This window comes from Parasteatoda tepidariorum, chromosome 10, assembly GCF_982258835.1.
Source record: "Parasteatoda tepidariorum strain Cologne lab strain chromosome 10, Ptep-v5.0, whole genome shotgun sequence".
In the NCBI taxonomy this organism is placed as follows: Eukaryota; Metazoa; Arthropoda; class Arachnida; order Araneae; family Theridiidae; genus Parasteatoda; species Parasteatoda tepidariorum.
In genome coordinates this window covers 75,059,316-75,084,262 of record NC_141764.1, presented here as the reverse complement: position 1 = coordinate 75,084,262, position 24,947 = coordinate 75,059,316, and the positions used below count along the sequence as shown (strand labels likewise).

General features: G+C 32.7%; 1 protein-coding gene across 3 annotated transcripts; it reads left to right on the top strand.

The window, feature by feature from the left end:
* Positions 1-568: 568 nt before the first annotated feature.
* On the top strand, positions 569-23,562 carry LOC107437139 (sorbitol dehydrogenase). Of its 3 annotated transcripts, none has more exons than XM_043043777.3 (9): positions 569-719; positions 902-985; positions 4,213-4,246; positions 6,629-6,793; positions 7,716-7,875; positions 14,461-14,579; positions 16,485-16,550; positions 19,559-19,734; positions 23,224-23,562. In XM_043043777.3, the coding sequence occupies exons 2-9, from the start codon at positions 932-934 to the stop codon at positions 23,506-23,508; spliced, it is 1,059 nt and encodes a 352-aa protein (XP_042899711.2). In that variant the 5' UTR covers positions 569-719; positions 902-931; the 3' UTR covers positions 23,509-23,562. The 3 variants fall into 3 exon arrangements, with proteins under 3 accessions (XP_042899711.2, XP_042899707.2, XP_071040227.2); XM_043043773.3 differs by having other exon boundaries at positions 661-790; XM_071184126.2 differs by having other exon boundaries at positions 683-805.
* Positions 23,563-24,947: the final 1,385 nt, after the last annotated feature.

Here is a 24,947-nt window from a genome sequence, read left to right as displayed (position 1 = left end):
AGGAGAAACATCAGTGTTCGGAGTACCGGTTAAATACATACTGGGTAGTGGCACTTATAAATATTGTTACCATACCTCTTTGATAGTTTCCTTACCTTTTTTATTCCTGAATGAAATTCATCCAGAGAGTAACAGAAACTAGAAAAAGTTACCGTTGATGACAAAATTTGCAGTCAAGACGTTCTGTGGATATTGATGAGTGCAAAAGCTGGAATTATGGTAAAGAGCTATACTAGAAACACATTTCTAAGCAAAAATCCATTAAAGTTCAGAAATTTACTTTTTTCTTTAAAACTCTTTTTTTTTAGAATTTATTTAAGAATCAAAAAAGTTATTTCCTTTTAATCTTCAAAATGTATTTTTTTTTCAAATATTAATTTTTTAAGCGCTTAAATGCCAAGTTTTCATATTCTTGTTTTAATTTCTTCATTAACTCAACAATGAAATTTTCCAAGATTTATTATCTTACCATAAAGTTTTACTATCTCGATGCATTTTTGTTTATGATCTCTAAGAACCTATTCCCTTAGAAAACTGATAAATTGTCTTTATCTTTAATTGTTTTGTTCATTCAGCTCTCCCATTTTTCTCTTTAGAGTTCAGTAAATAATAAAGAAAATTATACATTTTTACTGTGATAGTTGATGAAGGAGTGATTATCCTTCACGAAATCTAAAAAGTAACAGGAGAGGAGTTGAGAAGATAACTGTAAAAGTTGTGTATGTAATCGTTTACATTATGACATTTTGTTTGAACAGACGCGTTTTGTTTTAGTTCAGGTTTTTTAATGGTATCATTTAATAATGTAATGTCATTCATAAGTTGTATATTATATATGTATTTAATAGAGAATAGTTATTATATAATTAGCATTTCATAATTCTTCTATTCTGTATTACAGTTTGCTCTTTTTTCATGATTTATAATCGAAATGGATGGAGATAATATAAGTTTGGTTTTAAGAAAGAAAAATGAGCTGTGTCTTGTAAGTATTAGAAAAATTTTTTTTAGCAAATATCTATAAAATATGCATAACAGCAGTTGAATTATTTGATGGAGAAAATACGCGGCTTATCCATTATTTCCTAAATTTTTATCTTTCTAATTCAACTAGAGTTTCATGTGTTATTATAAAGATGCTTTGTATGTTATTATATGCTTTGTATTATAAAGATAATTGATGTTATTATATTTACTGTCAAGTGGGGCTACTTTGTGCAAATTCGAATTTGGCACTTTTCAAGTGCTGCTATTCAGTATTATGTTTTTTTCAAGTTAAAAATGTGTGGAATTTGAAGATAGAAGTCTCCTCTATTACTAAAAAAAATTTCTCGAATTTTAAAACAATCTCCGAGTGTGTTTTGTTTATCCAATGTCAACAACTTTCCGAGAACGTCGAACGTCGAAAAGTGTGCGTGGAAACTTTAGCTGTGAAATGAAAAATCGTTGATAAAACAATTGTCGTAAGTGCAAAATTTTTTATTTATATATTTATAAACAATTATATCATTTCAGCTATAAACAATTTTGAAAATTAATTACAAATAAACGGAGAATGAAAAAAAATGCACTGTGGGGCTACTTTGTGCAAAGTTTCATTCGTTTTTTTTCGACAGAAAAATGGTCAGACGTTATAAAAAAATACTTGGAACGAGAAACTACCGCGATCACACTTTAGAAAAGCTGCAACAATGCTTGCAAGCAGTTGCTGGTGGTATGTCGATTGCAGAAGCTTCTCGGAAGTATAAAATCCACAGAAATACTATCTCTATTAAAATTCACAAGAAACACGTGAAACGTGCTGGTAAACTATTATTTTTCTTCTACATAGATTTTTCTAATGAATTAATCAAACGATTTGACACATAAAAATATATTTTATAGGACATCAAGTGATTTTAACTGAAACTAAAGAGCAAATTCTGTCTTGTTCATTCAAGCATGTTATGCTCAAATTTATCAATATTATAAATGCTAATGAATATGTAATAATTATTATTTTAGAAATTTCATCGATTTCAATACTCAAAAATGTATATGCTTTCCTTTTGCTTAAACTTGAATGTTTTAAAATAAACATTCTTTTTAAGAAAAAAATTCTTTTTAAAAAATGTTTTTTCAACGCTGAAATATATTTTCAAACTAATATCTTTGCATGTCTTGATGTTTTTGTTATTAAAAATGTCAACAATTGACTTTTTTAACAATCTATTATATATAATTCTCTTACGTGGCTCCCAAATTTTGGCTGTATTTCTTTTCCGCCGGTGGCAACGTTTGCTTTGTTTTGAAAACACCAAAGCATTCTGCCTTTTAATGATGTGTTTCTGATCTAATATATATAATTCTCTTACGTGGCTCCCAAATTTTGGCGGAAGTACTTTGTACAACTAAATAAGATTCTCTTCACAACAGTTAAATATTTACTTTATTTTCTTCATTCATAGGGAAAACAGTCGGCAAAGAATTCTGTTAGGTTAAAAAACATTTCGCTAAAAAAATAACGAATTCTAAAAGAAATAAAAATAAACAACTTAAAAAAAAAATGCTGTTGCCAGCCATAGAATTTCTTGAAAGTTAACTTAGCAACATAAATCAAACTAGATCAAAATTATGATACCTGAGCGCTTGACGTAACAAATCCTTAAATTCTAAAAGTGTTGTATCGCCAAATGCCTAAATTAACAATTGTGTTCTTAAAGAAATTCTATAAAAAGTTTTAAATAAACAACCTACTACTACAACTGCTTCTTGACAAACTTGGCTCATTGATTAAAAATATTGTTTTAATTTTACAGTACTAACTTTACTTCTACTTTTTTTATTGCTATGACCCTCTTTCATTACATTTTACAGCTTCATGCTAAATTTGAGGACTTCAAGTTGTTTTGTGGTTGAATACTGACATTTAAAAATATGTGCATTAAAAAAATAATATTTAAAGGTTAAGAGTTGCCTCAGAAAAATTTGAATTGTTGACATTGAACTTAACAATGGAAGCAATCGTTTTTGTGAAAAATTGAATTGTATTGTTGACATCAAAACTAAAAATATTGTGTTTCAACTTAACAATACTACCTTAATTTAAACTTTAGAATTGCCTCGGATAAATTTGAATTGTTAGCAATGACTTAAACAAAAAGTTTTATTTTAACTGACAAATACTATATTATGATTTTAACTTTTTCTATGACTATACTCATTTTCTTACTCTTTTCTTTGTTTTTTATACATTTTATTTTTTGTGATAAAATAAAAAACTTATAGTTGTTCTGCTTCTGAACACTGATGAAAACACAAAATGATGGGCTTCATCAACAATCAAAAATATATACATTTATTTTACAAATTCCATATTATTAAGGTGGCGCCCTTCAGAGAATTAAAAATACAAAATTATCTTCATCAAAGCCAATGCTTTACATCCGGCGTTCAGTGGCAGACTACTATTTCATATTGTTTTACAGCACATGGCTTTAGCCCTCTGGTGGGAAAGACTTTAAAACAAAACTTACAACAGTTACTTTTCTCAACAACTGAAATTTAGAATAGTGTGATTAAGAAAAATATGTGAACTGTTTGCAATTTCAAATTAATATTGAAATGTACAGGTTTAGAATTTTCTACAGTGAAAAATTTTCCGAACTTCAGTATTCAAAAAAGTATACAAAAACTAGACGTTAAGAACGTATCCAATGAGCGAGCAAAGCGAGCATCGGATTGCGAAGCAATCCGAATGGACTGCGAAAGCAGTTCCGGGGGTTGGTGAGCGCGAGCGAGCAGGGGGCAAAGCCTCCTAGTTTTATATCAATATTTTACTAAAACCATGATTATTAAACTGAATTCCTATCGCTGCACAAAGTAGCCCCACTTGGGGGCTACTTTTTGCAAGGTATGTTTTGACTTATTATTTGTAAATATTACATACAAATAATGCCAATATTGATCAAATTCACTCGTCTGAGTCCAGTTATGAATATAATATCGATAAATTTTGCTAAAGTTTGAATCAACATAGTTTTTTTGCATGTCAAAGTTCAAAAACAGCGAAATCCTGCACAAAGTAGCCCCACATGACGGTACACTTTTCATTAACTTCGGTAAGCGTTTGCTACATATGTGAACTATTAAATTATTAGTTGTGTCGATACTCACTTAAATTTCTGATTTTTAGTATATATTTCTGATCTATTGTTTTATTTAATATTTCAGGAAAAAAGGAAAATTCCTGAACCTGGATCGCATGGTAAGGAAATAAAATTCGTGTACTTCATTCCTAATATTTTTACGTAGTATACATATTACGTACATTGCATATTATGTTATGCCTTCCAAAAACATGTATTAACTGCGAACATTCTGGAACATTGCCCATTTTGATTGCCCTTAAGCCGAGTTTGCGTACATTCACACTTTTATAAGTATATATTTTTCAGTTCTTTTTAAGAGCTGAATTCCCAATGCATTATGTTTCAGAATATAATTATTTTTCATCGTACTAACCATTAAACTATTTTTTTAGTACAATCGGTTACAATGGATATTCTGTGTGTTGATATCTTGCATAAGCATACCTTTAATCTTTAAATTTTCTGCTAAATAAAAAAAGTTTGATTGAATGTGGATAATACAATAATTAATCTCTATTAAGCAAATCACAAACGATATCATGCACTCTCAAAAACAGAAGAATTAATTTAAGGAGGTAAAAAGGAAAAAAAAATCACCAAGATTCCTACGAATTAACAATTCTATTATTTTTGAAAAAGCAAATTAATGCCAAACAATATGGATTTGGTTAATTTGACAAATTGTTTTGTTGCAAAAAAGTGGGATGTCTAAGGAATTTCACTTTTAAACCTTTTAGGCAGAATTTTCATTGAACATATTTTTTTCATCATTTGTTTTAATTTAGGGAAAAATGAGAGAAGAATATAGTATTTAGCTTTTTAATAATTTATGTTTAGGAAATACTGCATGAAACGCAGGCGTTTTTTACTGCGTTAAAGGTAAATCTTCAAAACGCAACTGATTTCCAAATAATAATTTTTCAAATGTGCCCATATTTTCAACCATTTTGATTTAAGAGAAACAGTTTATTATCATCGAAATTTTTTTTGTTAACAAAATTAGTTATTAAATAAGTTTTTTGAATATGAACGAATTTTTTTTCCCTTCAAATTACTTTTTTTTGGATTTTATATTTCAGTACAAATATAATTCCGATATTCTAACAATTTTTTAGTAAGTATTAGACTGTTTCTTATGATTAAAAAGTATAAAGCAATTAACGTCAAAAAATATAGATATACAGAAAGGACACCGGTGTCCCATCTGCGTCAAAAGGTTAAGCGAAAAAAAGAAGAAAACAAGAAGGATAAAAGATTAAAAAAGGAATTACTGAAGTTCTAGATTTTTCAATGCAATTTACACTAGTGTCCAAACGGGTACTAATGCTAAATTATAGATTCAGCATTAGTATCTGTGATAGAGTAATGATTATATTACCCCTTCATAGAATTTAACTTAATATAAAAATAGTCGCCTTATGTACTGAGAGTTAACTGTAGGACCCTGTCGTACTCCATAATCGAGGTAAGACGGGATAGTTTGACGTTTTTACGGAGAATATATATATTTTTTTATTTCTAATGGCAAAAGAAAATGACAAACTCTTACAAAAACAGTGAACAAAAAGGTGAGCAACAAGTAAGAGAAGAAAGTCACTATCTCATTAACAGACGTCGGGCACTCCCGTAGCGCTTCACCTCAGAGTCCCCACGCAGAGCCGAGCATCTCAGTAGATGGTTCCTGTCCATAAGTTCATTATTCGAGCATAACGGGTAATTTGGGCCAGCGAGAATGCCGATGTGGCAGAGGTGGCTCGCCAGGCAATCATGTCCCACCGCAAGTCTGAATTCTGCAACAGCTTTATTGCGGGGCGTATCGGCAATACCCTGTTCTAAGCTGTTCCTCCAACTTCTTGAAGAAATACGAGAAGTGAGGAACGCTTTCCAGTTTTGTCTCATAAAATATTTGATATAGAGTTTTGCCGAATGAAAGTATTTAAGAGTGCTTGGCTGCTGAATTATCTGAGTGCCTTTCTTAGTCAGCATATCGGCCTGTTCATTGCCGAAGATATCGCAATGTCCTGGGATCCATTGGAGTGTTATTTGTCTCCCTTCTATCCTCAAACTCTCCAGGAGAGCCTGGCAATCCTGGATAGTCCTAGAGATAGATATTTCACGAGATCTAATAACTTGAATGGCAATTTCGGAGTCAGATAGTATAACTACTCTATTGTAAGATCTGGGGGCAATCTTTTTCTACGGAGAATATCATTCATAAACTATTTGAAAAGCTATAGTTTTTCATCTAATCTATATTTGTCTAAGGAAAACTACGAAAATCTTTATCCAATATCTCAAGATATAGGTTAGTTAGTCTTGCCTTTAAATTCTTACTACTCCATAATACTTTACCTTATTTATTAACATTTTACAAGTCTTGCCTTTAAAAATTCTTACTTCTCCATAATACTTTACCTTATTTGTTAACATTTTAGAAGTCTTGCCTTCAAAAATTCTTACTACTCCATAATACTTTACCTAATTTATTAACATTTTAGAGGCTCTGATAGCCATGTCTTGCGTAGGAATTTGCGGATCCGACGTTCACTTTTGGAAGGATGGCCGTCTTGGAGACTTCATAGTAGAGAAACCCATGGTTTTAGGTCATGAGTCAAGTGGCACTGTTGTAAAGGTTGGAGAAAAAGTAAAACACTTGAAACCAGGTATCATTATTACATTTTAATGTAAATTTGTGCTCAGATTTCACCTCACTTTAGTAAAAATCCATATTTAATGTGTCTAGTGTATTATTAACAGAGTGGTTGAGTTTTTGTAGTTTAATAATGTATATTTTTAAATCATGTATATTTTTAAATCATGTATATTTTGCATTATTTACTTTCAAATTATTTAAAAATCCATATTTTATATGTCTAATGTATTATTTACCGAGTGGTGATTTTTTGCAGCTTAATAATATTCATAGAAAGACTTTTCTTCACTTATAATACTTGGAAAGTAATATCGGTTCGAATTACCTTGTATTTTGGATTATCGAGGTTCTAACGTACACTGAGAAAAAAAATATGGCGAGAATTATCAGTGGTAACATTTAATGTGCTTCTGGCTCTTTGGGTACACCAAAAAACTCGATTATCTTTACCTAAACGTAATGATTTTGGTAAAATTATCAATAAAATGTGGCTTTAGATTATGTTATAAAAATCGGTTAATGTGGTAAAATTATGCAATTGTATAATGATAACTTAGAGCATTGTATTAAAACCATTTATTCGGTAAAATTTATTTACTTCTCAGTTTTGTATATTTTACTAAATGTGTGGAATAAGAATTATAATTTTGAAAAGCAGAATTTTCGATGAAACATTACCTAATAAACGGAAAAAATTACAAATGAATTATTTAAATACCGTATATTTTGGTGTTATTACGAGAATGATAGTTTTTTTTTACCAGAAATGTCATTTCCATACTGTAAGACAATTAAACCAAAATTGTTTTCTCCTTGTTCATTTTATTGGGAACTATTTTTCAAATATGTGTTATTTTTAGATCAGAGTGTACGTATAATATTTTCAGCCATAATAATGTTTAGCCATAATGTTCTATTTTATTTATTCAAAGGGGATAGAGTATGTATTGAGCCTGGAATAGGATGTGGGAGATGTGATTTGTGCAGAAAAGGAAAGTATAACATTTGTCCCGAAGAGAGATTTTGTGCTACTCCGCCAACTGATGGTACACTGTGTCGCTACTTTTGTCATGATGCTGATTTTTGCTACAAGTAATTGTTTTCAAATTCATTTAAAAAGTGAGATGAAGGTAAATTTATATAATTGTTTTCAAATTCATTTGGAACGTGATTTTAAGGTAAATTTATGTAATTGTTTTCAAATTTATTTGAAAAGTGGTTTGAAGGTAAATTTAAGTACTTGTTTTAAACTTCATTTAAAAAGTGATTTGAAGGTAAATTTAAATAATTATTTACAAATTTATTTAGAAAATGATTTGAAGTTTAATTTCTGTAATTGTTTTCAAATTCCGTTAGAAATTATTTTGAAGGTAAATTTGTGTAATTACTTTCATTTTCGAGTGATTCAGATGAATCATATTTAAATTAAATCGTATTTAAGTTCAATGCAATTTTTAACTTATTGGGATCATCCTGCTTGCTCTGAGATGTAGATGAAGAAGAAGAAAAAGTTTAATGCGTGATTTGAAACATGCTTTTCTTCCACATATTTTGCTTTCTTCGTGTGAAATTAAAAATATTTTTTTACTCCTAAGTCTAGAAGAACCTCTGAATTGTTTTTTTCTTCTTTTTTTAGCAAGAATTTGATTAATTTATTTATTTTTGAATTTTCGTTTAAAAGATAAGCAGAATATTGCTTTTTTCCTTGTTTAATTGCAGCTTCTCTAGCATTGCTGTCTAAGACAGCGAAAACAATTTTTTTTTTTGCATTTTAAACTAACAATCTGACACGGAAAGTGTTTAGAATCCTCTCAACAGTTTTACCAAACTAGGAGAATTAACGAAAAATTAAACAGCATCCAGCGAATACCACTCTTAACTATCACGAATGCCTATGCTACAACGAGCACAAAGGCAATCCAGATACTGGCGGGTGTTATGCCAATTAGTCTGAAAATCGTGGAGGACATCTTTTGCAAAAGGGTGAGGTGGGGCTGGAAACTCGAGGACATAAATTATACTCTACCAATTGATTTTGATCATAACATTGATTTTGAGAAACCAGCCCTAGAGCATCCTTCAGATTGCATTGCTTTGCCCTGGGGATATAGCAGCCCTAAAGATCAGGGAGTGGAGATCTACACTGATGGCTCTCGGGTGGAGGCAGACTGTCCGAATAAATTCAGGACTTCACACACAATGATAGTCAAGAACAACGGTGTCACGATTTTCAAAGCCTCCACCAGAGTCACTGATAGCACCAACATATTTATTGCAGAGCTGTTGGCAATCAAGTCTGCCCTGATATGGCTACGTCAACATGATATTACACATGCAACGATTTTTTCAGACTCACTATCATCCCTCCAGGCCCTGGCTGACCCGGAACCCAGTTCCAAATTTATAGAATAGACCAAAAAAATTTGGAATAAGAACACTATTTTGAACTGGGTAAAAGCACATGTGGGGATCCAGAGCAATGAGGAGGCAGACAGGGCAGCAAAGGAAGCCATTGATTCTGACAGTGTAGATCTTCAGATTCTGAAAACCCCCAAACAAACCAAAACCGAAATCAAACAATATTTAATGGCAAGGTGGAAAACCAATTGGGAAAATTCTGAGAAAGTCAGGCATACATTTAAATTCATTAAGACCCCGTCAACTACAAGGTTGCAAACTAATTTCTATTTTAACCAATTTCTGACGGGACACGGAGTGTTCGGAGTACACCAAAGCAAATTTTTTAATAAATCAGATATTTGCTCAAACTGTAACCAAAGACAAACCATAGAGCATCTTTTATATAATTATGATCGGTACCGGACACTCCGAAGAAATTATTTTTTCCAAAAAACAGACCAACAAATTTTTGCAGACAAGGTCTGTAGAGAAATTATTAAGATTATCATTAAAACTACTCTTGAGGAACATATGGCATTAATAAACGAAATTGACAATAACTAAAATTTTAACCTGCTTAATTTAACCACCTTGCCAAAACTTTTTTTTTTCGGACCACATTGTCATTTTAGTGTTTTAACTTGACTTTGCATTTTACACATTCTTTAGGTTTCCTTACAAACTTCGGATTTTAATACATTTGGTATTTTACATTGCTATTGTATTTTATACACGGTTTTTAGATTGTTATACACTCCCTTTTAGCTCTTACCTTTTAGTATCTATTGGTATTTTATCCTCTGTACTTTTTTTGGTACTTTAATTGAATTTACTGTGCTTTACTTGTTGTTCTTCATTTTAACTACTTGTTACTACTTCACCCTCACTATTTTGGTTCCACCAGCATGATTCAAGCTGGCTTGATTGGCTGGATCCTTTCAATGCTGTATTGGCAAGTGTATACATCTGTGATTTTGTCTCAGTTTTAACCTATCAATTTTAGCACTATATTCATTTATGTTATTTTATCCTTTCACCTTTTGGTAGTTTTATGAGTTGTATTTACTGCTGTTTTTGGTGCAATTGTTGGATTTTTTGTCTTGTATTGATGGGTCCACCAGCTCTGGCTCACAGCTCACTCAGTTTTCACTGGTTGTCTCAGGGTTAATAATTTTTGTATCTTATATACGTATATATAAATTTTGTACTTTATTTATATAAGGGTTAATAGTTTTTGTATTTTATATATATATAATTTTTGTATTTTATTTTTATAAGGGTCTGTTGACCTATTTTAATGATCCATTGCATTTGGCGTATGGGCCTATTGGCCTAGGCCCCTGTATAATTTCAAATTATCAAACTGTAGAGGTAAATACAATGCAAATATAGGTGTCCCTCATCGAATTGCGACTGCTTTTATTTTATTTTATGCACTGAGAGAAAGAATTTCCTAGTTTTAAATAAAGGGATCTTATTATATTATAAAAAAATGAGAGTTATCGTGTATAAAATCAACATTCAAAGCTTCCAACCATCCAACTATCCATCAGTCACACTCTCAAAAACTCCTCGGCAATCAAACTCTCCAGCAATCACATTCTCAAAATCTCTCCAATAATCAAACTCTTCAGCAGGCACACTCTCAAAAACTCTTGAGCATTAAATCTCTCCAGCAGTCACATCCTCAAAATCTCTCCAATAATCAAACTCCTCAGCAGACACATTCTCAAACATTCTCTTACAATCAAACTCTTCAGCAGACGCACTCTCAAAAACTCTTCGGCAATCAAACTCTCCAGCAATCACATTCTCAAAATCTCTCCAATAATCAAACTCTTCAGCAGGCACACTCTCAAAAACTCTTTAGCAATCAATCTCTCCAGCAATCACATCCTCAAAAATCTCTCCAATAATCAAACTCCTCAGCAGACACATTCTCAAAAATTCTCTTACAATCAAACTCTCCAGCAGACACACTCTCAAAAACTCTCTAACAATCAAACTCTTTAGCAATCACACTCTCAAAAACTCTCTTACAATCAAACTCTCCTGCAGACAAACTCTCAAAAACTTTCCAACATTCAAACTCTCCCGCAGTCACGCTCAAAAACTGTCTAACAATCAAAATCTAAAGAAGAAATTAAAGAAAAATAAAAAATCTAAGAATCCACACTGTCAAAATCTCTTCAACAATCAAACTAGTAACCAAGTAAACAGAAGGATTACTTAGTACTACGTATGTAAAAACTTAAGCAGTGCTGCAGTGCAAATCTTCTTTCGCTATTATTTATTTTCACTTAAGTTTCCCAAGTTTCATTTTATAGCAACTTCTATAATTTTTCGAAAAACAAATCGAAAGATTTTTACTTGCAAATTCATTCTTTTTTTTATTATTTATTTTTTAAAAATTAATATAGAGAAGATCTTAGATGAGTGAATTATTTATTAATATGACTACTTGAAACCTCATATTAAACCACCATTTCTATAAACAGCTACAAATGAATAAAATATCATAATTGTAGCTTTAAATTTAAAATGTAAGGTTACCGGAGTTGATGGTTAATTTTTCAACTAATTAATCTAACAAAGTTTTTTTTATCTTTATTTCTATCAAGCATGTTTGTGAAGTTAGCCTTCAGTTTTTCAATGTTACTAGCGAATTATATTAAAGCTCTTTTTTATAAAAAACTTTATCCATGCTTTTTTATAAAAAAAGTTAAGATCATAGAGCAAGAATTATTTACGTGTTCCTTAAGTTTCGGCACCACGTTCTTCCTCACTAAAATATTCCAGAATATCTCACTAGCCTCACTACACCGTTGAAGCTGGTAGCTAGCACAATGTATGAAAGGGGGAATATAAGAAGAAAAATCTTAGTATATAATTAAACGAAGTAATTAATAAATGAACAGTGCAGCAGGAAAATCTAACTAAGTAATTAAACAAAAAAGAGAGATAAGAAAAAACAGATGTATGGGATACATTGCACTTATCGCTACATGGCCCCTATAGTACAGAGACTACAATACAGAATAGAGATCTTTATACCCACTGAGTTCTCACCATACCTATTGATCTCTGTTGTATAGAGATCAGTGGTACGAGAGCTCGACATTCTCCCTGGCCCGAGCCCCTGGAAAATGGTCATTCAAAGAACTACGAACGAAAACTTCGTATTTCCACAACCAGAAGAGTTTCAGCCACATGTCTTTTTGCAACAAGATGGTGCACCACCTCATTGGGGTATCATCGTTCGTAGTTATTTGAATGACCATTTTCCAGGAAGATGGATTGGGCGAGTAGGTCCAATTCCTTGACCACCCAGTTCACCCGATGTAACGCCGCTGGACTTTTTTCTTTGATATGATATATGGGCTATTTGGCTATGATATATATTGTAAAAGATCGTACGAATTAAATTTCTGTCTGGCGTTGTAAAGGACAATGCTTACAGGACGATCGTGTCGAACATTGATGGGATACAAAGCCAGAATTACAACCGCAATAGCCTCTGTAGATGCCGACATGCTTGCCGCTACCTGGCGTGAAATTGACTATCGACTTGATATTCTCCGTGCGACGAAGGGGGCACACGTGGATGTTCATTGACAAGGGTCATGAAACTTTTTGAGTCTATATAACCACTTATGTTATTAATTTTAATCTATCTTTATTATTTTATAAGTTATTAAACATCAAAATGGGTCCGGGACTTCATAAACACTCTGTATATCCTTCTAAGTTGCATTATATTTGGGATCTTTTAACGTTGTTAATTTTTATAGGTAATCAAACTATACTCTGTTGCAAGTTAAAAAAAAAACCCATTATCTCTATGGAGAGATCCTAATTTGCATCTAAGTAAGCGTCAAATGGAAGCCATGCTCCAAGCGCGAACGTGCATCAGCATCATAATTCTTGAAACGACGTTGCCTCCTTTTTGCTTGCTTTCTTATTAACAACAATAATCAACTAACAAGTAATAAAAATTAATAAAAATGATAACCAAAAATCGTAACAAATATACGTCTTTCTGTTCGCATTTAAAGAAACTGACGAAAGGATAATGAATATTGTTTCTCGTAGATGATTTTCTTCTACAGCGAAACAATAGTAAAAACTCTTCATCTTACATTTGATTTGTTAAGAGCACGTCAGTATGAGGCTCGCCATTTTCAGTGATCCAATCAAATCCAATGTTCTTGCAACTCCTTATAGCTGCTTCTTTATGGCGAATGAATGTTCTCCTTATTTATCGAAATATGTCGCCAAGTCTAGGATAATAATAAGACTCAGAAACTATAAACTTTTTTAATAATGCTGTGGTATATGTCGTAAAAGATAGTACGAATTAAATTTCTGTCTGACGCTTGACTTTTAAAAGCTTCTATAATATCTCAAAAGTATCTTTGTTTAATTTGATAATGGGATAAAACGGAACTATATACATAAAACCGCGGATGATTACTTAAATCCGAATAACACATTGGTCTTTTTTAACTTCTAACGGAGTATAGTGCTGCTATTTTTCGGGATTAGGCCTTTATAGTCCGAAAAAACCATGAAACAAAAAGTTTAAAATATTTTTTTTTTTTTAAAAGCTGAATTTTTTTTTACATGAGCTGTAGAATAATAGTTTAGTAAAAAGTTTAAAGAAAAGAAGCGCAATTTTGCTTAACTTTATTACCTGATTTTTTGATTGATTGTTGTTGTTGTTGTTGTTAATTTACGTCGCACTAGAGCTGCACAATGGGCTATTGGCGACGGTCTGGGAAACATCCCTGGAGGATGATCCGAAGACACGTCATCACAATTTTGATCCTCTGCAGATGGGATGGCACCCCCGCTTCGGTAGCCCGACGACCTGCACGCGAAGTCGAGCACTTTACGGTAGAACAGTTTAACGAGGACCAATACCGCACACCCTCGGTCCCTACGCAGGCTGATCCAAGTGGTCACCAACCCGCACACTGACCGTAGCCAGTGATGCTTGACTTCGGTAATCTGCTGGGAACCGTGCCTTAACGATCAGTCCACTGCGGGACTTTTTGATTGAGTAAACATGACATTGCTTTCTGATTATATAAAATTAAAAATTAATCGATTCGAAATATTTTAATTTCACTACACAAAATCTATATTGACAGTCCGCAATTTAATTTTAATATTTAACTGTATCTATAGACTTCTATAAATTCGTCAGAAGTAATTGCAAATAAATTAATTAATGCAAATTTAAATATTATTCAAATTCTTTAAAAACAACTGCAGATTGCCTGATCACGTGACATTAGAAGAAGGTGCTTTGACGGAGCCATTGTGTGTAGCAGTTTATTCTTGCCGCAGAGCAGGTGTTACTGCTGGTCAATATGTACTCATATGTGGAGCTGGTATGTAATATATATCTAACATACTAGTTAATAGTTACATACTTACATAGTTTATTAAAGAAAAAACTAAAAATGTTTCATAATATATAAATTACACAATAGAGACTTTTTTTTTTGTTAAATTTGTACGAGTACTAGATCTTGCACGATTTGGGTGTGAGGGTTTCAAATCGAAAAAGCCCCCTCCCCCCCAGTGTTATTAATTACCTTAAAGAAATCTCGTTTTCGCCTCGTATTTCTTTGGCTTATAAATTATTCATCCAATCAGACTTATCTTAGCAAAACAAAAGCAAACTTATCTTAGACACCGGTTGACCAAGTGTATCTTATCTTAGACCAAGTGACACTTATCTTAGACAAACTTATTAATAGACTTATCTTAGCAAATCACTGTAATTTTTATTAATTTTAAAATGAAATGGTCAAGTTTGCTCAAGTAATAGGACGTTGCTTTATTTTATAGGTCTGTTCTCAAGGTGTTTTTAAAACTGGAATTTGAAAACAGATTTTTGCTTTTGCAGAAATAGTAGCACAACGCAATTGCTGCCCAACGCGTTATCAGGACAACAGTGTTCTTAATACAACGATAATGCTCGATAGAAACCTATAATACCTCTCGGATTGGAAATTATTCATTTTTTCCTTATTTTGAAAAAAAAAACACGTTCAAATTTTAGTAGGTTATTGCCATTCAAGCATTGCGGCTTCTCAAGAGGACGCTATACCGTGCGAAAAACTTTTCATCGGAAATTCTCTTTCACCTCGATGAATAATTTAAAATTTATAGTATTGAAACAGTTTAGTTAAACCTAGAATAATCCATGAAATTTTACATATTGAAAAAAAATTAAAAAAATATTAAAATGAAAATAAATTATGAGAAAATAATTTGGGATTATGAAATGGAGAAGTTCTTGTCCAGTATTTCTTTTTTACATTTTTGTATTCAAATTTTTTTTTTCTGTGATTGAAACCCATGGGCCGAACTTTGAGATAAGACCTAGGCTTTCCCAATGATCATGAATGAACTTGATAAATTTTATCTCTTATTAATTTCAAGAGTTATTATTCACCGGTTTGCATCACTTAATAACCTTATTGTATCTTCAACTGCAACTCCTTTTCCAGAATGAGCTACCTCTTTAGCATCAAATTGCCAGATTGAAGGTTTTCAAACCAGTTTTCGCCCACTTTTCATCTTCATTACCTTCATACACATCTGATAATTTTTTTCTTGATTTAGCTGCATTTTTACTATTTAGATTGCAAAAAAAAATTAGCCGAAAATGCTGTTTTTCACTTTTCATATATAAAAGGCCCTCCTTATCCAAATTATATTTAAATATTCTTGCGTTTCAAATTGTGTTGCATATAAGTATAATTAATTTAACATGCAAAGGTAAGAGTCGATCAAAAATTTATATTACATGAATTGAATTCCATTTTTTAGAAAAGAAATTTTTATATTAGTGCTTATGTTAAAAGCCCATGAGAAAAAACCTGTGTCTTGTAAATCATAACTCACTCAGCTTTGAAAAATATTTCAATGGAAGGCCATGAATTGCTATGTGGGTATCAACACCATTGGCGGGAGGGTATCAAATGTCAAAATCATCTCCATATCAACGCCATCCTTGTTATGAATGAAGATACAAAAGGAAGGAAAGTTTCCCTTTAAAAATTATCTTCCCGATATAATTATTTCAGATTATGCACTAAAACGGGATACGAAGAATTGGAAAAAAGAATTGGTAGTGGTGTACGAAAAAAAGAACAGAAAAAATGTCTTATAAAAATTTTGTTTGAATTGAAACACAACAAATATAGGATTTTTAATTCCCGATTTACGATTCTAAGCCTAATTCTGTTTAAACTCTACAAATATTCCTTTTAATTTCCTTTCAGGTCCGATTGGATTGACTACTATTTTAACATGCAAAGCTATGGGCGTGTCTAAAATTTGTATTACAGGTTAGGTTTTTTTTTATTGTATGTTGATATTTATTATTTTATGAATGGATTTATGGTGTTATTTAAAATGACAATACTAACCCCACATTATTTCTCTTATTAAATAATACTACAAAATGGAGAATCAAAGTAATTAGTTCAGTCGATAAATACCTAATCAGAGGTTATTCAATACAACTTTCGTTTTTATGACACTCAAGATAATGTCTCTATTTTTTTTTGAATATTTATATCATTGTGAAACTAGCTGTACAATGGCATGCATTGTATTTTAAACATTGACTGTTTTTGAAAGAGTGGTACGCGCCATAATTGACTTTATCTTTCGGTTTGAAATTGTTACTCTGGCAGTGCTTTGAGCCCTCCGAGCACACATTGGAACAGATCTCAAGTACAGGGTGGGTGGTGCTATATCTTATAGTTGTTGTCAACTTATTCATGCGCTATATGGAATTTAAACCTGTCCCTGTTGATTGTATAAATAGTATCATGGCTTAGTCCTATTGCTCCATCAATATAGTCTGCTATTACAAGACCTTCCCTCTCCTTGAGTTTAATACTTTTCTCAAAATGTTAACATTGCCTATTCATTTCCAAATAGCATACACGATTATTTCATGAAGGTTGTAACATATCAAGCTATATTAAGAAACAGTTCTTTGTTTTATTAAAAAAACATTTATTTCACACTACAACAAATACAGTAACGATATTAAATTATCCGTAACGGGTTTATAATAATCTTTCAATAAAATACAGAAAATCCCGTAACGGGTTAGAATAAACTTACAAATTCCAAAAACCAGCAACTACTCCAAAATATCAACAACTCTCTGTTGTTCCATCAAAATTGTTATTCTAATTTTATCGCTTGCTTTTTCTTTTCTCTTTATGTGTTTATTTTATTTTATTCGTGCTTTTGCTAGCCCTTTATTTTTTAATATTTATACTTTTATTCATGTTTCTGCTAGCCTATTATTTTTTTAATATTTTTAGACTTTATAACTCTCTCCCTTGGAAGAAATTTTCCATGGAAAACAAAGGAAAAGCTATTTATGAATCTGTTTGAGTACTTCTTTAAACTTTAGGTTGAAACCAATGCAATATGCAATCAAACAATGCAATCAAAACATTTCACATTTATAATTAAATTTTCTAATTGTCAAATTAAATGTAAGATACTATTTTTACATTAGAAGTGATGTATAATAATTAACTTTGAAACTAAAAATCACTAAATTATTCTTCGACTTTTGCTGTATACATTAGTAGACAATTCACTTGTAACTCAATTTAGATATCAAACTAAAATATTCAAGATAAAATTAGAGTGTAAATAAATATTATAGTTTAACTTCACGTAAAATAAATACAATGAAATATAATTATTTACATACATTCAATGTCTAAAGACTGAAGCTAACCAGACTTTTTTTTCAAAGTGCTTCTTTTTTATCTTGGTATCACTAGTTTTAAATCCAAACAATATACTTAACACTTTTAAACCTCACATAATTAGATCCTAACTCAATCTTAATAATATTATATGCATAATTTAAAAAATAACATGATTTAAGAACACTAGCACTTTTCTCTACAATCAAATTCGCTTATCATTTCTGTTTCATTTTCAAGTTCACTGAAGAGCCAAAAAAATTGGTATACCTGCCTAATATCGTGTAGGGAAGCCCGTATCGAAAGCCCATATCGATGATGGTCCGTTGAATAGTTCGCACACTGACACTTGTTGATGGCCCAGCATTGAAATCTGCTGCAATTTGTGGAAGGGTTGCACGTCTGTCACGTTTAATGATTCTCGTCAATCGTCGTTGATCCAGTCTTGTTTGATCTTTTTCCGACAGCAGCGATGTCGTAGATTTGATGTTATACCGGATTTTCGATACTCACGATATACTCGTGAAACGGTCGTGCGTGAAAATCCAAATTTCACTGCTATCTCGGAGATGCTATGTCCCATCTCCCGTGAGCCGACTGTAACACCACGTTCAAACTCACTTAAATCTGTATAACCTGGCATTGTAGCAGCAGTAACCGATCTAAGAACTGTGCTAGACACTCGTTGTCTTGTATACGCCTTGCCGATCGCCGCGCTGTACTTTGATTGGCTCCATACCCCTTTATTTGCATACTCATGCCTAGACCAGGTTTTTTGGCTCTTCAGTGTATAATCATTTTAAACACTTTCTAAAATTAAACTTAACTTGTTCAATTTCAGAAACTTCAATATATGTTTCTTTTATATTTCCAGCTAAATTTAAAACTTTAATTCAAACTTCAATAGCAGCTAATTTCTTTACGAGTTAATTTTTTAAAAAAGTAAATCATCCATATGAATAAGGAAATAAGACTAATCTGAGCATAACATTACAACATAATATTTATAATTATGTAAATAGAACTTGTAGCCGTAATTTTTGTGTTGGTTTTTAGCGTTGCGATTTCGATGCACCGAAAGTTTTTAACTGAACTCGAAATAGCATAAATTGTGTAAAAATGTATTTCAATGAGGAAAAACTTGAGTAAATAAAGTATGTAACTAAAAAAAATCTACAGTCCACGTCGTTTATCTATTTCACAGTACATAATCTGATAATTCGTTCATATTTCAACCATTTTATGGATTTAGGCATAACAACGAAAAACATCCGATTCTGAACAAACGCTCGCGAAAGAAATTCTCGACCTCAGTATATGTCGTTTATCTATTTTACAGTACATTATCTAAGAACACGTTAACAACAAAAAAACCCTCCCGCAGTGGACAAACGCACGCGAAAGATTCTCGGCAGAATAAATACGCTTTTGCAACTTCCACGTCGAAGGGGTAAATGAAAATCAATTATGTTTGAAAAATATTTATTCATACTAGGATGTATCTATGGAGGTATTTGCCTACGGAATTTGTTAAGATAATAACTGCATGCTTTCTAAACAGATTTCCTTTTTTTAAAATGTTATTCTTAACTTATTAATTGTATTATTAATAGATATCAACGAGAATCGCCTAAAGGTCGCTAAAAGTCTGGGAGCCTCTTCCACGATTTGTGTGAAAGATTTAGAGATTAGTGATGTTGTTGAAGAAGTAGAAAGACAATTAGGATCCCTGCCTGATCGCACAATTGAGTGTAGTGGTGCACAATCTGGCGTCAGTCTTGGCCTCAAAGTAAGTACTAGAAAATGAATTGAGTAGCATCATTGATGTTAATTGAATCTAGATCAATAGCAGTGTTTTGTATAAGCATTGATCTGTATTGTATATTATATATGTATCTGTGTTGGTATTGCTAAAAGGAGCTACCTGAAGGAAAGAAGAGAATTCAGCTGAGTTTGCTAAGTCACCCCGAGGATAGGCTTAACTCTATCCTCGGGGTCAATTATATTCGGGGTAACTCTATACTCCAATGTTCTGCCAATGGGTGTGATTGCCCTCTTAATAAATTCTTCCAAAGTTCCCGAATCGTTTCAATAAAAAAAGAACGGAAAAAAATGGTGTTTCGGTAATTATTTATGATTTCGAATATTTACACTGTTAAGAGGACGCCATGCCACAGGGGAAACATAGCCTCCATCATCATTTTTTACCTCCATAACCAATTTAAAAGTGAAAGTGTAGAAAATGTGAGTTCAGACAAACCTAGAGCACGCCATGAAATTTCAAATACTGAAGAGAAATTTTTAAAATATCAAAATGAAAATAAATTATGAGAAGATAACTTTGGATTACGCAATGGAGGATGTTCTTTTCCAATAATTTGTTTGCATTTCGATATTATAAATTTTTTTCAGCATCAGAAACTTAATGGCTTATTCTAGGTTTGCCTCACTTTTTCTTTCTTTTGAATTTTAAATTGGTAATGGAGGTGAAAGAAAGTTTGGGGTGAAAAGTTTCTTTCGTTGTATGGCGTCCTCTTGAAGGAAGTTATGGTTCATTTTTAGTTATTATAAGAACTTAATTTTGGCTGCGGTGATTATTTTATGATGCCAAACAGTCTGCAAGTTCTGGTACTTTAAAAGTAGTTGAGTAGAAGAGTCGTTTTAAAAGTAGTTGAGTTTTCCATCTTTATTCTCCTTTTGTGAATAAATAGAATTTGGGTTTGATTTGGGGTCAGTACTGTTAGTTCAGGAGAGGCGGTTCCTCTCTGGTTAACTCTAGGAATCAAGTAAGAAAACGGGTGTTCGGAGGACGATAAGAGAACGGTAGCGGATTTTTATGACTCGATTGCGAGAGCTTCACATTTCTGGGGGTACGCGACCCGCAGCTGCATCTTTAGCTGCCTGGTCTGCTGCTTTATTACCGATTATACCTGTGTGTGCTGCCACGCAAATACATTAGGAGGCAGCACACACAGATATACACCGAAGAGTCATTACATTATGACCACCCTCCATCTATAACAATGGGCTCGCCTAGGTTTTCATGGTTTCTCGCCCAGGAACAATGTTTTGATGGGACACATTAGGACCCATAATCCTCATAGAACAATCCTTGACGTCCGTAAGCTACTTGAACATAGTTCATCCATACATGGCAACAGTTTTTCCTGCGGGGGATGGTGTTTAACAACAGGATAATGCACCATGTCATAAGGATCGAATCGTCGAGGAAACTTCCAGTGACTTTCAAGTCATGTCATGGCCCCCAAATTCACATGATCCTAATCCAATAGAGCATTAGTGGACCTACTCGGAAAACCAATTTCGTGCTGCCACGCTACCCCCTTGCAATGTGAGGGAATTGCAGGACCAGTTGGTGAGCGCTTGGTACCAGATACCTCAGACTACCTATCAGCACCTTGTGGATTCAATGCCACGGTGGGTGCTAGCAGTTTCGAGGGCTAAAGGTGGTCCTACATGTTATTAGCAGGGTGGTCATAATGCAAAGGCTCTTCGGTGTAATTAGTAATGAAACAGCAGACTAAGCAGTTAAAGACGTAGCAGCTGGTCACGGTACCCCCAGTCATGTAAAACTCTCACCATCGAGTCTTAATACTCAACGAGTACATGCAAAATACGTGTTCGTGAAATCCGTGGAATGGAAAGATTTACGGTAGGTCGCCAAGCAGAACCATAAATACAGAGATTTGGAGAGAATTTCCATTCCCTTCAGATCTATGTCTAAATTGGGAAAATGGCCTCACGATTGAGTTGTGCAGCTTTCTATCCGAGATATTCTGTTCGATGTCATTCCAAAGATCCTCTTTCCTTAATTAATTTTTAAACTTAGTAGCTAACCATCTTGGCTTGTCCGAATGTCATTAAAAACAAAAACAATTCTCTGCGCAAATAGGTCCATTGAATCAGCAATTCAATCTTTCAATCTTATAAAAGTCGTTGAACAGCAGACCCAATTTAGGTTTTGCGAATAGTAATTTAAGCTCGTGAGTCTTTCTTCTAAAAGGCAGAAACATTTCAGTCAAATTTTATTATCTCTTTATAATATTGCAGCATATACGTGTGTAAAATTCTCGTTTTTCGTAACTCGTTCTTTTTTAGGAGGTAAAAAGTAAATTATCAATAAATTAATATTACTAAAAACTACAAAATCCACAAAATTGAAAGGAATATACTAGCAAAATTTAAGATAATTCAAATATTTTTTATTATTTGCTGCGCTTTCCATTGACTTTAAGTTATTAGTTTAAGCAAACATGTATTTGGACATTCCTTCCATCAAGATAAAAAATAACAATAATAATTATAATTTGGCATACTTTCAAAACATTTGTCCCAATCAAGTAATTTTTCCATAAAAAACTTACCAAATAAAAAATAACAATACCTATAATATATTTGTAGTCCATTAAAACAGCACCCATTTTATTTTATTACCGTCGCTGACATGCCGACCTAATTTAGGGCTTACGACTACTAACTCCGCAGCCTTGTAATTTTGAACTCAATCCAGGAGACAAGGGAACTCGTAGATCAAGTATTGGGAGAAACTTGCCTTCATGGAAGACGTTTTGATAAAACTAACCCATATTTGCTTTACAAGATGAGGAAAAACACGAAAACCTCCCACGGTTAGCCTGGCTGCAAGGAGACTCTGACCCATGTTCTGTCTACCACTGAGGATATTTTACGTCAGCACTGTGGTATGAGAGAGCCGGGTGCAGAAATCGTATTGATCAGCCATCACTGGGATTCGAACCCAGTTCACCTCATTGGAAGGCGAACGCTCTATCCACTGAGCCACCACAGCTCTAACCCGGATATCTAGTAGTGTCCGGACCCTACTAGATATCTGATCGATCAAATGTATAACTCATATCTGCTGGAGCCGACTGGCTTGTGTAGGGGGCAGGGAGCTGTCCTTGTATCTTGGTTCGAATCCCGGACAAGGCATGGATGTTTCTTTCTCTCTGTGTGTGTTCTATGTCCTTTCTCCTTTGTGTGCGAATGTGTGTGAATGTGACCCGCCCTATAAACGGGTTGTGGTTGTGTGAATGGAGTGGCAGAAGTCGAATTCCTGGTCATAGATGGCGCCACTGAAAAACAGGAACAATCACACCCCCACTGCCTAAACAGGCATACGACAAAAAAATATCTGCTAGATTTAGTTTATGACTGACTATGAGTTAAGTAAAGCGGGGTTTATTTTGTCATTTTGAGAATTTCTTTTCTATTAATTTCAATTTATTTATATTTCAAGGCTACTGCACCAGGAGGTTTGCTGATGTTAGTAGGAATAGGATTATGTGATATAAAAATACCTATTATAGAAGCCACCGTTCGAGAAGTTGATGTGCGTGGAAGTTTACGCTATGCAAACTGTTATCCAGCAGCCTTAGAGCTAATTGCAAGTGGAGCGGTGGACATGAAGCCTTTGATTACCCATAAATTCTCATTAGAGGAAAGTGAAAAAGCCTTTGAGATTGCTCATTCTGGAACTGCTATTAAGGTCATGATCTATTGTGAAAAAGATTGTCAATATTAGCATTTTGTTTGATTTATTATTCGCTTCCCTCAATAAAATATGCTGAGTAGTTAACGTTGATTGTAGTTTTTATTTTGAAAAAAAAAGGGAAACAAGCCATATTTTTTAAACTTTTTCATAAACTTTTTATTATTTAATTAAAAAAAATGATTGTGTTCGAAGCCGAGAGTTAGATACTCAATTGACAATTGCATCTGGCAACAACTAAAATATTTTAACAATTGTTAATCAAATGAAAATCAAAGTGATTATTAAAAACTGTTAACTATCAAAAAACAAAGTAAGATACAACTGAGCTTAGTTCTATGCCTTGAGCCTGCCTATTTGAGGATGAACACCATACTTTGAAGACATGTAACTTTTATCTTTACCTTAAGAGGGCGCCATACCAAAGGAGAAACTTTTCATTGCAATTTTTTTCATCTCCATTATTAATGTAAAATTCAAAGTGTAGAAAAAGTGAATTCAGACAAACCTTGAGTAAGTCCTAAGGTTTTAAATACTGAAAAGAAATTTTCAAAATTTCAAATTGAAAACAAATCATGAGCAGATGATTTATAATCACGCAACGGGAAAGTTCTCTTTCAGTAATTTGTTTTCATTTTCATGCAATGAAGTATTTTTTTTCAACAATTGAATCTTCATGACGTACTATAGGCTTGTCTGAACTCAATTTCTCCATACTTTAAATTTTAAATTTTTTATGGCGGTAAAAGAGAATTTGTAGTGAAAAGCTTCTTCTGCGATATAGCGCGCTCTTAACGCGATATTTTTTAAAGCATATATTATGGTATGAAGCATATGTTAAGTTTCTGCCATAACTTCACATAATCATGCTGTAGGCATGCGACTTGAAGTTATGGCAGAAGAAACTAAATCAAACATAAAACACCAGTTTTAGAGGGACCTAATGACAAATGAATATTGTACTCAAATTGAAAACTTTTGCCTTGATTTTTTTTCTAAAGTATTTCCAACGGGAAATTTTTAAGAATGTTTCAAAAATACTGTGTTTTTTATTTCATTTTGAAATTCATTATAATGTACAAAGGCATCTTTCGCAAAAAATTTGGAATAGCTAATATTGCCTAAAATTATTTTTGAAAATCGACATGTACTAATGATGCCGAATGATGATGCGTTAACTGTCAGTGCTTAGGACAGGCGATTAATTATTAATTTTAAAGAAAATTATAAAACAAAAATGTCAACCCTTTGACACATAATTTTTACACGTTCTCATTTTTTGTATTATACACTCTATAACAAAAAAATCGACGCACCAAGAAGGAGATGTCCGATTGAAATGAAAATTGGTGGATAGGAAGGCAATGCACAGAATTGTAAATGATTGAAATTTCAGAACAATTGAATAATTTATTGCAGAGTTACAGTAAGAAGTTCAATAAGGTGTTGACCCGCCTCTAGCCTGGATGCAA